Source organism: Cydia pomonella, chromosome 14 (assembly GCF_033807575.1).
Source record: "Cydia pomonella isolate Wapato2018A chromosome 14, ilCydPomo1, whole genome shotgun sequence".
Lineage (NCBI taxonomy): Eukaryota > Metazoa > Arthropoda > Insecta > Lepidoptera > Tortricidae > Cydia > Cydia pomonella.
In genome coordinates this window covers 9,850,942-9,869,535 of record NC_084716.1, presented here as the reverse complement: position 1 = coordinate 9,869,535, position 18,594 = coordinate 9,850,942, and the positions used below count along the sequence as shown (strand labels likewise).

The following is an 18,594-nucleotide window of genomic DNA, read 5'->3' as shown; positions in this document are numbered from 1 at the left end:
AACACTAGATGGGTTGTAAGTGCGTTGCCGGCTTTTAAGATGGGAGTTCGGTCCGGCAATCTCGCAGGCGACTGTTCATTCCACAGTTTAGCTGTGCGAGGCAAAAAGTTTCTGGAGAAACGCACAGTTGAGGACTGCCAACCATCTAAGTGGTGAGGAATTGAGGATGGAAATGTTGAGAACCTGCTTGAGAACTACTTTTTTTTTGAACTACGTCGGTGGCAAACAAGCATACGGCCCGCCGCGATGGTAAGCAGTCTCCGTAGCCTATGTACAGTCAGCGTTAAATACTTTGTAGCAACCAAAGTAGCCAAATAGTTCGGTACACCATATATTTAGTACGGTGTACCGAACTATTTGGCCACTTTGACTGCCACAAAGTATTTGACGCTGACTGTACGCCTGCAACTCCAGAGGAGTTACATGCGCGTTGCCGACCCTAGAATTCCCTCCCCCCCCTCGTTGACACAATTGTTTGTTTATCAACCACAGCTCTGCCCCTACGTTTAATTTTCCATTATTATAAGAGTTCCTAGCGTTTAAAAATTTGAATGAAATCTGTTATTGGCTTCTAATTTTTACGTTAAAAAATCGAAAAAACTCAACGTAGGGGCATAGCTACGGTTAATATACATTAAATTATTTATTTATTTATTTTATTTCGTAAGAAAACTTACAGCTAAAGTAACAAAATATTATTCGAAATAAAAACAGTAAGCCAATTACAATGCAAAAATATTTTCCATAATGTCAATACGTTTGAATCGAGAAGCGACCGTCCCCTTTCCACTTAATTTTAAACCTCTGTTTAAATTTTGTGTCTCTAACGAACGGAAATGTCAAAATGACGGATAGGGACAAACTATTATCAACGATATTTAGATTTGACACACGTTTATGAATAACGCCATAAGTATATTGCTTAAAATAAACCAAAATGTGTACAGTCGCCATCAGATATATCGGAGCCAAGGTGCTCACCAATATCTGAACTATTCTGAACACGCCCTAGTGTCAAGCCGTTAAAATGTGTGCAGATATTTTGAGCACCTTGGCCGCTCCGATATATCTGATGCTGCCTGTAAATTGAACAATAAAGATGAAATAGGAATTAATCTAGCATAACCAATAGAATAAAACTAAAAATTCAAATTCAACAGTAGACCGTTAACTCGCCAAATATTTTAATTCCAAACTTGACATTCACAAATTAAATTGTCCAATACATTTGGCGTTAATGTATTTTTAGGCATTTGGTTAATGGAATCGTTCGAATTTCAAAATAGATACAGATGCCGTCTCTGTTCTACGTTACGTTATGGTGATTGGTGAGAAAGGGAGGGATTTAGTGCTTGGTCGGTTTAGAAATGATGGCGTGGGTGATAATGAAGTTCAAACGATGCCGATAACGCGACCTTCCTTCGGTGTATTCCCATCGCGCCTAATAGCCGTAGCGTCAATACTACATGTAGTACATATTAGATCTACGGTTAGGCAGAATCGGTTTGTCATTCTGAATTTTATGAGATAATCTAGTACAATCAAGTTCGTGTCATCCACGATGACACGCAGATTTATCAAATCTAACCTTTAGTTATATGTCAATACGAGTCAAGGCACGCGTCTTCGTGAATAACACGATCTGTACATATTGATTATTACTGTCACAAGGTTCGAAATGATACTAAAAGAGAACAAACCTCCTAAATTATGTGTGAAAACTTGTCAAAAAACAGCTTAAGGCACAGTATGTGTAATGTTAGTTATAATCTATGGTTTACGATAGGTGCTAGTGCTGCACTCTGACGGTAGAACATTGCAGTAATACCACCTATTAGTTTTAAGTTATGCTCGCGAGATCTGCAGTTATACTGGTTTTCATAAGCCTAGTGATTGCTATGTGAATATCTGCTAGTCTTTTATGGAGGTTATTTCCGAACGTCTGGTGAATTTGAATAATTTAACGACATTAATGCTAAATGATTCGTAGATTGGATTTTAACAAATTGTTATTACGATTTTAACGCTTTTGCCGAAAGACTACGATTTATGTTAGGACATTTATAAATGACAATTGGTTTTATTGTGACCTTCGCAAAACAAATATAATCGAGTTGGTAAATACGAGTAATGAAGTTTTCCTGATGATTCATACTGGGTAGACTAGTTTAGGTTACATTTAGTTGCTACCTCTACTACTGTCTTTCTTTTAATAAAATGCCAGGCGCCATATACATTTTCGGGGCATGAATATGAACATTAAAGTTTTTCCATTCTCGAGAACGTTCTCCGTTTTATTTGGGAAACGTTCTCGCTCGAGAATATTTCCCATATTAAACGGAGAACGTTCTAGAAAACGGCACAACTCTAGTAACAATACAGATACAATGCTAACATAACCTAACCTAACAATAACCTAAATACCACGACTTTTTCTCCTAATGCTGTATCGAGTCAAGAATCCAATAAAGATTCAACAAACTTATCTATGCCTTTGTTCAAATTAAGAACTATGATGTCTACATATAGACCTCTTGTCTAGCTTAGACTGTGTCGCCGTTTTCGACGGTAAACTTAACTTTGTTAGTTTTAAAGACAGCGATCCTTAGCTGCTATTCCAGAGCGCTGACGAGTTAAGAGCTTAAAAGTAGCAGAGTATTTGCGCTTTTCGGTCGCGTATAGTTGTTATTCTTATGGATATCGCTTTGGTTTCATTGCACCTTAATTTCATTTTACCCATCTACCAAAATTCCTAGATCTCAAAACCTCACTTGAATGCCTCACTTTTATTCCTCAAAACTCAACATTCACAAAATTATATTATAAAAATGCACTTAAGGCATAGTTAAAATCAATATATTTAAAAAAGAAAACGATTGGAAATTCGGCGTTTGATGACACATACTTTTTGACATTTAGGTATTTCGAGACTCGGAGGATATCAATAAATGTCATTATGGTATTTGGGCATTTTAAGAAGGAAACAAAATTAGATATTTAGGCATATTGGGATTTACTTGTATTAAAGTTAGGACATAAATACAATGGCATTATGACATTTAGGTGCAATGAAACCGAAGTTTCATGTAAAGGTAGTATTTAAGCTGGGTTTCAAGATCTTTCGGCTCAAAAACGCTCTGTATGCAATTAGAATACTCAGCCTTCTCCGATCACGTCGGTCGGTTGCTACCTGAGTTTTTTTTCGGCCCAAGGCCGAGACGGTCGGTAATAGTCCCAACGGACGTGTCCTGTGTTCTGTTATTGAATAGCATAACGCTTATTTTTATGTTTTTTGTCGGTTAGTAGCCGTTAATGCAGATTTTAAGGCCTGTATGATTGTATATGTACAATTCAGTTAGTGCTTATACAAATCCAATAGGTAAGATTTTTGCAAAGGGAGTGTATGTGTAATGTACGAACTAACACTTTTCACCCACTATAGACTATTCAGTGTATGTATGATAGATGATCTTTTGTAGGTATGCTGACAAATTATGTCTGTTCAAAACATGAACTGAATGTTGACATGCTTAATTTGAATGTTTGGATACACCTATCGTGCTTTAGTATACTAAATATTAATATGTAATTCGTTTTACGTTTTGACTTTTAAGATATCATTTTTTTTTTGGTGTAGCATTTTTTCATGGGTTGATCGGATCGGATCAACTTGATCCCATAATTCAAGTTCTTACTTATTCAGCTCGTGTAGGGTATGCACATAAAAAAGTGGGTCCATGAAAATAATGCTATCCAGGTCTCAAGTTCCTCTACTTCTTATTGTTCCAGATTTCGCTCAGCGGCGCCGACGGACGCGGCGCGTTAAACGCCAACCATGCATTAGATATCGCACAAACGATATCGAAACGTGAGTGTTAACTTTTTCTTCTGTTATATTATGAGTTCTTCGTTTGTTGTAGAATGCGGCTACATAGAGACGATTTTGTACAAACTTCTTTCCACCGAGGCGGAGATTAAGGGCTCATTTAGAGGGCGCGCGAACGCCCATGCGAGTTTTGTTATATTGCGGACTATTGAGGTAACGTCCTAACGTATAATTCAGCCGACCGATCAAATACCGCAATGTAATGAAACTCGTATGCGAGTTCTCGCACCGTTTAAATGAGCCCTAACGGAGTTGAGATTAGACGTGTGAGAATCAACCAATAGCATTGGTTGTAATCTACATCTCTACTCCGCTCCGCTGGATTACCACCAATGATATCGTTTGATACAATCTTTATATAAAAAATTTAGAAGAATTTTTAACATAACGTACTCGTACATATAGGTATGTATTCCAGATTATGACTAAGTTTAGATGATAATTTGAGATTATTAGAACATTCCACGTTGGGACCAGAATAGTTTATACCACTGGGAATAGTTATAATAAAAAGGGAACAACTGAGATAAGTTGGAACAATGTTTTTAATACAGTCTTCTTTATCTTTACCCTTTCAGTACGTCAGCCATAAACCTATAACTAGGTACGTATTTGCTATAGATAAAAGATATTTGTTCATGACAATCACTAACATGTACGAACATGTACAGACAACAAAAGTAGAGAAATAGAACATTAAGTCACATCACGAAATGAACCCAACTCAGCATAATGCTTGCTATGAAACCATGCAGCGCTGGTCTTCCGTAGGGTCCATTCGTTGATGCCACGACAGTAATACATAAAGGTCGATTAAATCATAAAAAAATTGGTAATACACCGCCTGCTAGATATCATTAATCGGAGATTTCGTGAGCAAAGAAACTCTGAAAGAAAATGGCGATGAACATCAGATTCGGCAACAAAAGCGAAAATCATTGTTTGAACATCAAATTAATCCATTGTATTAAGTTTTACATGGATTCTCCATTTCTCGAGCTATTGTAATTCTTATAATGAAGTTTTCGTGTTGGCTTAGATCTTTCTGCGATTTTCAAATATTGCTTTATGATTGAATTACGATATTTATTAATGTTGTGTTAACGTTGTGTTACAAAAAATATATGGATTCTGTTTACATGTAAAATATGGGAGATTGAGCGGAATATGACTGATGGTTTGGTGACGTAAATCGTAAAATTTGACATTTTCATTATAAATGTTACATTTCGATTACGATGTTGCAGTAGCTGGAAATGTGTGATGTCAATGTCAATTTTCTTGATAAATTGCGTTGCTGTCAACGTTTAATCCATCACGAACTATCAAGGCTTAAAGCAAGTATAATAGGTTTGTTTGCCACATTCGTGCGCTCGTGAGGGACAGAACATACGTAATGCGACGAAATTAAAAACCCTTTTAACATTGCTGACAATATACCATACATAACCTACGAAATTTAGCCAAATTCATTGTTGTTCATTGTTGTTTCGATGTGGTACCTACATATAACTTTCTAGAAGCTGGCAGAAATGAAAGTGAGACTGAAGGATAGCACTTTCTCTGCTATTCCTACTGAAAGTTCCGTATGACCATCTCGTTCGGTCATTTCCCCTCTCCCCCCTGTGACGAGTAAGGAGATTCAAAGTGACGTCACCCATTTCTTGCTGCTGCTGTAAAGCTGCAGAAGAAACGTGGCAACAGTAATGCTGCTACACTCGCATTTCTGACTTACCTTACCTTTTGTACCCGTTGTATAACAAAATGGCAAAAAACTCTAAAATAAACAAGTCTATTATTTATGCGTACTAAACAACTACATCAGCTTCAATCGCTTTTAGTTCCCTCACTACGCACTTCACATATAGTCAATATTATTCATAGTGTTTGTAGATTATATTATATCGGATCGGTGTGTCAATTACTTGCATGTTTAATTTGCCTTCGTATCAATCAATTAATTGTATTATTACATTGGATCTAACTTTATTGACACATAATTTCCACGAATTACCTAAATACCTCACAGGAACCATATTGATCTAACACGTTAAACACAAACACCTATGTATACATCACACACGCTAACTGATTGTCGTTAGTGCGTACTTGTCGGAATTATCGCCTATTCACCTACAATATGTCGTTGACCTACACATAACAATAGTGACGACTAGTCAATTGTAGACCATAATATCCTTGCAGTAAAGATTACGAATGGTCAAACTGTGTTGATATCTAGACTATTATTCACGACGGACATCCAAGAACTGTTATGTAGTCAGACCTCTGATTACGAACAGTCGCCGAAATCTTAGGGGCCGAGTTAGACTAGGCTTTAGCTCATAGATGAGACAAAATGGTTTTATGAATTAACCGTTTGTGTAGGATGTACTAGAGATGAGGATGCTACGATAATACCTGTAGGTGCATCGTTTATAATGTATGAACACCTTTGAAATTGAATCCCGCTTATCCTTTAAACAATGTCTATTGACACAAACAATTAGTGTATCGTCAAAAGGACACCCTTCTGAATGTTGAAGAAAGTGAATTCGAAAAACGAGACAACATATTTTTAGAAATAAGGAGATGCTTCCTCGGTTGGCCTAATAAAGGATATGTACCTAATTTTGCTTCTACATTTGGCCATGTTCACATTTGTTTCGTGGGCTTACTGCTTCTCAGACAAATACGCGAAGTGCGAGAACTCAGATCGAAGTTTCGTTATCTGCATCTCTATCGCTCTTGCATATTTCAGCGACAGAGACCCAGGAAAGGAAATTCGCGATAGGCATCTTCTTTTATTGGTTACCCTTGGAATCAACTCGTCCGCGTTTAACGACCGATTAAAGGGCCGAATATAATTTTTCTTGTAGTTTTTTTTTTACAGATTCGATTCCCTATTCTGCCCAATATAAGCGCAATTTCACTGTATGACTTACAAGATCTTCCTCTGAGTTACGAAATCGTAAGGTATTTTCATAGCTCAACGGAATAAATACATATTTTGTGTTCCAAATAGGGATATCATATTTAATCCGCCCAAAATGATAAGCTCTTCAAAGTTACGAAATTTTACCAAAATCTGACGAAAAAAAAACTACAACAAAAAATCGGCCCTAAAAGTACTTCGTACTGACATCCACGAATTTAGGAACATAACATACTTAAAACATCAACTTACCGCCCTCCGCGGAAGATTTAACCAGGCATCGCATAACCAAACTCAAAAACTCAAAACTCCTATAGACATCCATAACTTCAGAGGCGCCGTGTGGTAAATTAAATTATTCATCGTGGCTCTGAATTCATTATAATCTGTATGAAACTTCAACAGTTTGCGAGTAAATGCGTTATGTAGTTTACAACTCCGGGGATTAATTTTTAATAAACCTTTGCCGTGTCTACGCTTCTATTTTCTTGTTAATTTTGGCTTTCGTTTATTAAGTTGTTTTTTGTACGCAAGGCTTTTGTTCGCTTAATGTTTTGTGTTTAGTTTGGAGTTAATAATTAATTTTGATACAGATTATAACCAAGGTATATTATTTTAAATTATGGCGTTGACACACAAATACCAACGTTTGTGAAAACTGACGCTCTAAGCTATGCTACTGAGGCGGTGATGAGAGGAGACGTGCGGTATCAACCAATAGCATTGGTTGTGATCCAGCGGAGGGTGCATGAGGGATAACCGTCTGAAAAACTAGAAAAGAACTTAAGGGTCTCCCCGCGGTTTTCATCGATTTTTGACGTTGAGTTTTGAGTACTTACTCCTACATTTGCACTACTGCACTGTATAGAATTATAAGAGAATCGGCTATCGGTTCTTCAATCTTTTATCTCCATTCTGGTCTGCCGGATTTAGAAAGAAATTAATATTTATTTTATAATAATGTTTTTAAACACTGTCTTAAAAACACTTTTTTCGTTATTTTCGTTGTTTTTGTCGTTTTGCTGTGAAGGATCTTACATATACGCATTCTACATATCTAGGTTCGTATTTGACGTCTCTAAAAACTAGTCAAATTTAAAATTAAAATTAACAACAACTTTACGACCTAAAATCCAGGATTTTGGCCTAAAATTTGACAACTTTGATGCCAAATATCTCGAAGACAATGAACTTTGAAGTAAATATGGGATAGTATATTGCTTAAAACAGTTACTGTTAATATGATAACTGATAAGGTACAAAAAACATTAGAAAACTAAGCGATTCAGATCGAAGGTCATTGGCGCAAGGGAGCCCCTTAAAAATAAACGTCGTAATGAGGTCAGTACGATAAGTTACGCTCTTTCCTCACGTGATACGTTTCGTAGCTCGTAGCAAGAATTTCCCGCGCCGTAGCGAAAACTTTTTGTAGCGCTTCGCTGTGATATTCAAACACAGTGTACTCGTAATACTGAAATAAATTATTTTTGTTATAAACCCACTAAAATCAATAAACGTTACTATAGCAGCCCGCGGCGCTATATCAGCCGACGATAGCTCAATGGAGAAGGCACCGGGCTGTCGCCACCACTCCTACTGCCAAGACCGTGACCACGGCCCTCTACGTCGCCGCGTGAAGAGGAGCGAATACGATGCGCGAGGAGATAGCTAAATAAACTACTGTTTCGCACAAACTGACTTTTATTACACGCGATACAAAGGTATAAAAATACTCCTACAATCCCTACTACGCGATTGAACCGCTTCTGGTTCTCTTCCGGTTGGTTTCTTCTTGAGGCTTCTGGTTGCTGGATCACTCGACGACTGACTACGATTTCACTCCGTTCCTTCCTCGCTTATATACGAATTTCGTAGAAAAAGAACACCCTTACGATAAGGAGATAAGACGCGTTTCGATTCGTTCTGAATCAAGCCCTCTGATTGGTCGGTTACTTGATTCGGCTTTGTTCGGGTTAAATCGTGTTATCTCGTTATCGTTTACATAACTATAATTCTCACAAATATCTAATTATTGACTTAAATATTGCATAACACGCTAACTCGGTTACTAGGTCAGTGAAACAAAACAATAACACCTGTCCGACTCGCTTACTTCACGAATACAAAGCCTATTGTTCGCCCGCGCTCGGAACAATAGCCCGTTTCTCGACGGTTTACGGCATGCTATTATCTAATAGCTAGGATTACGATAATATGACCTATATTAGGGTGTTAAGCAATTCACGCTCTACGATTATACGTAACATTCATTTGTCTAATTAAAGTAATTACTGCGATAATAACCTAAATATGTGCGTCTCATAGTACAACTGAGCGTAATCGAATTCTGTACGGGAAATTGACTGACCAATCACGATCGAGATTTTCTGTCTCGCTGTTTTTTACCTTTCCTTGTCTTTATTTGCATGTGATTGGCTATAATTATGAACCAATGAATAAGTTTTCTTTATTTTCTTATTCCTTCGTTCATCTCGCTCTTCGAATAAGGATTTGGGATTTAGGGTTTGCGTGACCTAAATATCGAATAATATCTGATATACCTAACGATTACATACTCTTATGTCTAATAACAATCTAATTTTCTGCTTGCCCTACCTAACGGATAAAATCTTTATTTCGAATACAGCCTTAATCGTATTTCAACTTAATTAATCTTAGCGTCATCTAAGGTTTTTCAGTCGCGTCGCTAACATTTTGTCCCCGCAGTCGAAGACTCCTGTTGCATGGGTTGCGACGCGATGACCGCCAGTCTGCAGCTCGGCCTGCGTAGCGTCCCGTGCCTCGTCCTGACGTCTGCGGAGCGGACCCGTCCATCGGGGCCTGGATAGACGACCTCGACGACTCCTTTGGGCCATACGCTGCGAGGTCCATTGGGTTCAGCGATGATGACCACGTCTCCCGGCTGGATCTGTCGTCCTCCCTCGTCGGACGATTTACGTGGTGCTAACAGTGGGAAGTACTCTTTCGTCCAGCGCCGCCAGAAGTGGTCTGCGAGCGCCTGTGCAGCCTTCCACTGCTTCTTGTCGTTTTCTTCGTAGACTCCGATCATAGGTAGGTTTGCGTTGTGCAGTAGTAGAAAGTGTGCCGGTGTAAGACTTTCCTCGGATTGCGGGTCGACGTTAACGTGTGTGAGAGGTCTTCTATTAACGATATTCTCGATCTCTGCTAATAGTGTTTCGAAGACTTCTGTTCGCGGTGCTCTTGTATGGAATGTGTACGCCATTGCCGTCTTCACGGTACGCACCATGCGTTCCCAAGCTCCGCCTGCAGAGGGATTACCAGGCGGGATGAACTTCCATTCCATCCGATGATGTAGACCGTAAGCACGTAGCTGTGGTAGCCACTGCTTATATGCTTCTCGTAGCTCCGTTGATGCTGCCTTGAAGCATGTCGCGTTGTCGCTGTACATCGTGTGTGGCCATCCTCGTCGCGCAGCGAATCGTCGTAGGGCGAGTAGCGCGCTGTCCGTCGACAAACTATGCACGCTTTCCAGATGGATGGCTCTGGTGACTAGGCATGTGTATAAACAGACCCAGCGTTTTTCTCTTCGCCGGCCTATTGTCACGTACATGGGGCCTAGATAGTCTTGCGCGGTGTAGGTAAACGGTCGTTGATAAGCCTGTAGTCGCTCGGGGGGTAGGTCTCCGAAGGGCTGCGCTCGCGGTGAAGCTCGACGTAGCTTGCAAAGTGCGCAGTCTCTCGCTACGGCTTTCACTATCGGTCGTAGATGCAAAATCCAATAATCTTGACGTAACTGATTTATCACGGCTTCATTATGTATGTGCGCTGATCGTCTGTGGGCTCTCTGAATCAGCAATCGAGTAAATGAGTCTCTGCCGTCCAGTATTATCGGATGTAGTGACGTGTAGAGTACTGGAGCGTTGCCCAATCTCGTTTTCATACGTAGCACGCCGTCGTCGCATAACTCTGGTGCTAGCGTATATAGCTTCGATTTCCTGTCGATTTCGCGTCCGATGTGCAGAGTACGTATTTCGTCTGGAAAGCTTCTCCGTTGACTATTCTGTATCCACATATGCTCTGCTCGCTTAATGTGTTGCACTTGTAGCTGTAGTCCCCTATTCTTGGATTTCAGCTTATCGATGAAAAGTAGCACGTAGGCTGTAGAATTAATCAATCGATCGTAATTACTGAAGCGACGTATATTGGGTAATACGCTTGATGGCTCCATTTTCGATGTCGTAGTCGATAAAACGATTCCTGACTTAACTTTCAGCTTCCTTTCAGGGAGATCTTTGGTGCGGTTTACTGTGATATCTCGGCTCGGCCACTCCGCCTCGGCTAGGTAGAGAAACTGCGGCCCTCTGTACCAATCGTCCTGTATGTCGATCCTCCTTGTAGGCTTGCCTCGTGTAGCATGGTCTGCCGGATTAAGATCGGTCGGTACATATCTCCATGCTTGACGATTCGATTTCTCGGTGATCTCGGCTAATCGATGTGATACGAATGGCTTGTAGTTTCGTGCGTCGTCTTTAATCCATCCTAGTAGGACTCTTGAATCCGTCCAATAAATCACTTCGTCGATGTCGTATCGTTGCTCGTTGCAGATTGTTTCTGCTAACCGTACTCCGATGACTGCCGCCGTTAGCTCCAATTTCGGTACGGATAGCACCTTCAGTGGACAAACTCTGCTTTTGCCCGCTGCTAAACTTACTCGAACCTCTTGCTCTGAGTTTTCTATGCGCCAATATGCTGCAGCGCAATATGCTTCCGTTGACGCGTCGGTGAAAATATGCAGAGTATATTTCGTAGCAGCTCTCGGTGTCTCGTACTGTCGCGGTATGCGTAGCGTAGCTACATGTTTCAGTGCATTCAGCCACTGAAAAAAGTCTTCAGCTTCTTGGTATGGTAGCGGTGCGTCCCAATCCGTTCCTTTTGACCAAACTCGCTGAAATATTATCTTCGCGCTTATCACGAATTGAGCGATAAGTCCCATCGGGTCGTAGATTGACATTATCGCGCTGAGTAACTCTCGTTTCGTCGGTGATCGCTCGTGATTCTTTACTGCGTCCGGTACGCGCAGCATCTTCGTATTGTATCCTAGAGTATCGGTGCTAGGATCCCAAGTCATTCCTAGAACGGTCTGTTGCTTCTCGCCTAGATGCGTCGGTTCTTGTGCGTGAAGCTCTGGCTCGATGCTCGCTAACAGTCGCTCGCTGTTGCTCGCGTAGCCTCGTAGGTGAAAGTTTCCCTCGGCGTGAGAGTCTCGTACCTGCGATGACACTCTCAGTAGTTCATCTTCAGTCTTGTAGGACGCCACATAATCATCCATATAATGATTATTGTGTATATCGTAGACCGCCTCTGGATACTTGTCCTCGTTGTCGGTTGCGTTACGATTGCGCACTGAATGCGCGAGAAACGGTGACGATACGTTTCCGAAACAAACTCTGTTTAGTTTGTAGACTTGCGGCTCCATGTCTCTTCTCGTACCTCGCCACAAGAATAGCTGGCTCTGCTGGTCTTCGGCTCGAATCTGGATTTGCAGAAACATCTCCTGTATATCTGCTACTACTGCGAAGCTCCATTCGCGAAACCTCAGTAGTATACCCAGTAGGCTTTTTAGCAGGTCTGGTCCCGCTAAAATATAGTCGTTCAGACTATTTCCTTGACTTTTCGCGGCACAATCGAATACGGCTCTTCCTTTGCCTTTATTCAAATTAAAAACACTAAAGTGCGGCAAAAACCAAGTCTTATCGGTTTGCGGTGGTTCCATAATACGCTCGGCATATCCTTTTTTCAGCAACTTCTGAATCTGGGCTTCGTAGTCCTCCGCGAAGTCCTTGTCGCGACGCATTCTCGCTTCCAAGCTATGTAATCTTGAACGCGCCATAGCGTAGCTCGGTGGTAGCTTCACGTCGTCTGACGCCCATAGCTGGCCAACCTCGTAGCGATTTCCAACTTTTCTCACGGTTTTATTAAATATATCGATGGCTCGTTGATCGCTCGGACTCACGTTCTCCTTTTGCGTTACGCCTAACGCCTCGATCGACCAATGTTTCTTCACTTGCTCGTTGAGATCTTCATCCCCCATACGGCAGTGTAGCACGGTTTGCTCGTTCGTACGAATGATGCGTGGCATTCTACCGAAAAACGCCCAACCTAGTGGTGTTTTCATAGCGCACGGCTCGTTCTCGCCGCCCTGCCTGATTTCCGTCGGTGTAATCAAGTGACTATAATCACCTCCGATTAACATCTGTGGTACGCCTGTTCCGACGTAGCATTCGTCGCCTAAGTCCGCCAGATGTTTATATTTGAGTAGTTGCTCCTTATTGAGCGACTGTGACCTGATTCCTAGGCCATCTACGGTCTTGACGGTAATCTCGTGTTCGGTACCTCCTTTCGCCGGTCTCACGGTGGCCTTAACAGTCTGTGTTATCGACGTGTGCTTGAGATTCCTTATTCCTCGAATACATAACGGCTCGTCTTGACCCACTGCACCTATCTCATCAGCAACGTCTTGATCGATCATCGACAATGTCGATCCGTCGTCGATAAAAGCGAAAATATGCGCTGTTCCTTGCGGGCCTGTTACCGTTACAGGCAACACTTTCAACAACACGTTGTAGTTCGGGGTCGATGACACGTAGACTCGTGGGTCGTTGTCCTCTCGTTGCGTAACTTGCGTAGATTGCGTCTCTTGTGCCGCCGTCGGCTCGATCGATGCCGTAGTAACTCGCGCTACGGCCGCTCGTTGCGTAGCATGAGTCATCGCCATCGCGGTATTATCACGGAGCTCCTGCGTCGTCTCCGCGTGGAGCAGACGATGATGCACGTGCGGACAGCCTGCCACACCGCACCCTTTCGCCTTGCACTGTATTTTGAGGTGCTTCGCGTCCATGCACCTATAGCATATACGGTTGAGTTTTGCCCACTCCCATCTTGCGCCTATGCTCTGTGCGGCTAGCTTGCGACATTCCGGCGTTGAATGATTGCCGCCGCAATACAGGCACGTCGACTTCGATGTACTGGCTTGACGCGTCGCATACGTCACCTTCTGTGCTGTGGCGTATCGACCTCCGGGTGTGGTAGCGGGAATCGGATAACGCGGCGCGGATGTATTCGTACGAGTGCCGGTCGCGCGCGCGTTCAGTGCTGCTGACGGTACCTGCGCACGCCTCGGGGCTGCGCGGGCATGACAAAACGCCATTTCTTGTTCACTTTCCTCCATCAGAAAGTCAGCAAGTTGCAGGATCTCGGGTTCGTCGGTATCACGATGATTGCGTGCGTAGTCGCACCACCTGCTTCGAATATGGGGCGATAACCGGTCCGTTACTTCGCGAATCAGCAACGGGTTGTCGGCGTAGTGTCTCCGATCTATATCCATAATAGTGGACACTATGTTCATAATTTTGATTGCGAAGCTGTTGAGATCGTTCGCTGTAGGTCCCAACGCTGGCAGCTTGCGCAAATCTTCGATTGCTCTGTCTAGCAATACTTCGCTCCGACCAAACTGCTTTTTCAGTATTCGTATAATCATATCTGGACGAGTTGCGGTCGATAGGACGTGTGACACACATGTCTTCGCGTCCCCGCGTAACGCCATACGCAGTCTAGCGACGTTCTCGTAGTCGGTAAACTTGTATCTTCTCGACGTCTCGGTGTACGTGTTGTAGAAACTTCGCCACTCACTCACATCTCCGTAGAAGTGAGGTAGTTCGAAGATATCCTTCGGTGCCGGTCGAGCCGCCATTTGCATCTTCTCGAATAACTGCAACATAGACTCCGCTACGGTTCCTTCTTGAGTGAGCTGTGTACGCTCCGTGTGCGGCGTACGTGGCTCGATCGGTGGCGATAACGATCGCCGACGGTCCTCGCGGCTCGGTGAGCGACGTCGAATATGCCTCTCTTCCCGCGTGGAGCGCCTTGGAGTCTCGTAATCCGGTGGGGGCTCGTTGGCTAACCTCTTCTTGGACTTGACGGGCTCGGTTAGCGTCTTGTCCTGCGATTCGTCCATCCATGTCAGGATGCGCTGGTGTTGCGGTCCGATTTCGCTCCTATCGGATGCCGCGTCGGATTCACTGGCTTCTGCACGAATTTGCAGCTTCTGGGCTTCCAGCCTCTTCTTCACTAACTCGGCTTCTAACTGCAGCTCCTTCTTCTGAATCTCCGCTAGCCGCTCGCTCGCCTCCAGCTCGGCTTGCGAGAGTCTGGCCTCGATGACGGTACTCGCTTGTGAGCACACGGACTGCGCACGGGTGTGCCTACCCGGAGTGCTCGCCTCCTTTGGAGTATCCTTCGGTCGTTGCGATGTGGTAACGTCTTTAACCACTGTCTTCGAATGACGTAACGGGATCGGTGTAGGTCTCGCAAGACGTCGCAGGCGTTGGTTCAGGTCCCTCCGCCATAGCAACATCGTATCTTGCGAGGGAGACCTCGGTGGCCTCTGGTAGACGTCGTCGATCGATAATGTAGCCGCTGCGCCTAACGGTTCCGCACTAGCAGCTCGATGGGTGACCGCTGCCGCGTCGGCCGACTCGCCAGGGGGGAGGGGAGGGCGCTCCGCGTCGGCGTCCTCAGTCCTCTCAGCGTGTTCGCGGGCAACCTCACGATGTTGGGCCGCCGCCGCGCCTTCTTCTAGGAAACGCTGCCTGTCTTCGTCGCTCTGTACCGACGTAGCCTTCTTGGTCCGAATTATCGGCATCTTGACGATGTCGCACGATGGGGTTCTTCACGCAGAGTAGAAGCTGATCTCGACGGTCTTGATGGGCTGACAGTTGATCCGGTGCTCGAAGGACCAGGAAAATATAGCAGCCCGCGGCGCTATATCAGCCGACGATAGCTCAATGGAGAAGGCACCGGGCTGTCGCCACCACTCCTACTGCCAAGACCGTGACCACGGCCCTCTACGTCGCCGCGTGAAGAGGAGCGAATACGATGCGCGAGGAGATAGCTAAATAAACTACTGTTTCGCACAAACTGACTTTTATTACACGCGATACAAAGGTATAAAAATACTCCTACAATCCCTACTACGCGATTGAACCGCTTCTGGTTCTCTTCCGGTTGGTTTCTTCTTGAGGCTTCTGGTTGCTGGATCACTCGACGACTGACTACGATTTCACTCCGTTCCTTCCTCGCTTATATACGAATTTCGTAGAAAAAGAACACCCTTACGATAAGGAGATAAGACGCGTTTCGATTCGTTCTGAATCAAGCCCTCTGATTGGTCGGTTACTTGATTCGGCTTTGTTCGGGTTAAATCGTGTTATCTCGTTATCGTTTACATAACTATAATTCTCACAAATATCTAATTATTGACTTAAATATTGCATAACACGCTAACTCGGTTACTAGGTCAGTGAAACAAAACAATAACACCTGTCCGACTCGCTTACTTCACGAATACAAAGCCTATTGTTCGCCCGCGCTCGGAACAATAGCCCGTTTCTCGACGGTTTACGGCATGCTATTATCTAATAGCTAGGATTACGATAATATGACCTATATTAGGGTGTTAAGCAATTCACGCTCTACGATTATACGTAACATTCATTTGTCTAATTAAAGTAATTACTGCGATAATAACCTAAATATGTGCGTCTCATAGTACAACTGAGCGTAATCGAATTCTGTACGGGAAATTGACTGACCAATCACGATCGAGATTTTCTGTCTCGCTGTTTTTTACCTTTCCTTGTCTTTATTTGCATGTGATTGGCTATAATTATGAACCAATGAATAAGTTTTCTTTATTTTCTTATTCCTTCGTTCATCTCGCTCTTCGAATAAGGATTTGGGATTTAGGGTTTGCGTGACCTAAATATCGAATAATATCTGATATACCTAACGATTACATACTCTTATGTCTAATAACAATCTAATTTTCTGCTTGCCCTACCTAACGGATAAAATCTTTATTTCGAATACAGCCTTAATCGTATTTCAACTTAATTAATCTTAGCGTCATCTAAGGTTTTTCAGTCGCGTCGCTAACAGTTACCGACTCTATCAATACAACTGTTAAATAAATTACATTCTCAATTTTATCATTAATTTATTTGTGAGTACGCTTGTAATATTCATAATTACTTTCATAAAGTCGAAGCTCAATTAATAATCGTATTGTTATTAATAATGAAGAACCAGAACCGATAAAATGGTAAACCAAAAAGTTCATTTAAAATCAGAACCGCTAAACTACCGAACAGTGTTGAAAATTAATTTCGAGCTTAATGATTTTATTTATACTTTTGGACTTACGAATAATTTTGGAGTAAAACCTAACCCAGATCTAACCGCACGTTATGCGGATGTAATATTAATTTAGCTATTCATTCTATAAAGGTATTATTGCTTAATTTACTATTATAATTAAATATGTCCGCATTTTACGATTTAGCTTTCGGTGTTGCTGGAAACTTTAATTTTATTTTAATCAGAGTAGGTATTTTTTTTTATTTGAATATCGAATCGGGCGTTACTTTGCGGAAATCCATATTAATTAAAACAAAAAAATATTACTTTTCTAATCCGCGAAAAGATAACGTGCTAGTCAATCAGTGCTAACCCGTTATACTTTACGTATTTTTACATGCAATTAATGTTCCCACCCTCCCACCGCAAAAATAAATACGCAAATAAATATAACAATCCACCACCGAAAGTACAAAACTCGACACGTGTTTCGCCTTTCTACGAGACATCCTCAGATGTTGACGGTCCGAAGTCCGACGGCTGAAAACAGTCGTCGGACTTCGGACCGTCAACATTCGGTGGTGGATTTTGCAGTGGGAGGGTGGGAACATTAATTGCATGTAAAAATACGCAAGTAAGTATAACGGGTAAGTACTGATTGACCAGCACGCTATCTTTTCGGGGATTAGCAAAGTAATATTTTTTGTTTTAATATTTTTTAGTTTGATTTCATATACCTTCTCAGCAGGGCTAAGATGGTCGGCTCTTTATCATTTGACACCATGGCTATCCCGTTCTAACAAGTATGTAAACGCGAAAGTTACGGGTATAGTGACAAGTGATAAAAATGGAACCATGATGCCACCGCTGCTCAGCAATGGGTGATAAAAGGTTGATATGATGATGATGATTGTACAGTGGGCCAAGTTTGTCTTTGAATTAACAAATTTGAACAATAATTAGGTATTATGATAATAGCCTAATAAGAAAAAAAATACAATAATAAGTATTACACTCGTCATCAAACTTTGTATCATTACATTAAAATATTGAAAGCTTCCGAATCTGAAGCAAATCATTTAAGACTCAATTTTCCAACTTTCTCCTCAGTTCAGGTAAAGAAGTCTTTCAATTAATCTGATATTCATTATCGCTTAAATCAAGTGCTAAGGAAATACATACTTCAAATTCATTCATAACTTCTTGTCTTAGAGCTATGAAAAACTACTGCGAGTCTTAGTTTCAAATGATCACTTCAGAGTCGACACAACGGCCGTTCTGTCATTTTTAAAGAACACTGTCCATATGTGGAACTTCTTAAACATGGCATCTCAAAAATTTTCGTTGAAATAACAACTTTGCTAACAAAATTAGAAGAGTCAAATTGTAACAACAAATGTATCACGTTGCCAACCGACAATGATTAAAACTTTTATCGGGACAACTGTTTCATTCATATTTTTTATACAAAAGTTCAAGTGCGCGCTTAGAAAATGACAAAAAACAGAAATGACAGTCATATAGCAGTTGAAATGAACAAACTTTATAGGTTTGACTATCGATCGGTCGAATGTAGAGGATGAAGTCGAATGAGTGT

The 18,594-nt window shown here is 42.0% G+C and overlaps 1 protein-coding gene across 6 annotated transcripts in view; it reads left to right on the top strand.

The window, feature by feature from the left end:
• LOC133524884 (brain tumor protein) overlaps positions 1–18,594 on the top strand; it is a 518,368-nt gene that overhangs the window by 387,338 nt on the left and 112,436 nt on the right. For 5 of the 6 annotated variants that reach the window (XM_061861033.1, XM_061861028.1, XM_061861029.1 and 2 more), the window contains one exon: positions 3,790–3,868. Coding sequence is in view for 2 of the 6 variants with exons in the window: in XM_061861028.1 (XP_061717012.1) it covers positions 3,790–3,868 (79 nt within the window). In the remaining 4 variants the exon portion in view is untranslated. Of the gene's footprint in view, positions 1–3,787; positions 3,869–18,594 lie in introns of all 6 variants that reach the window. The other variant, XM_061861032.1, reaches the window with a different exon arrangement.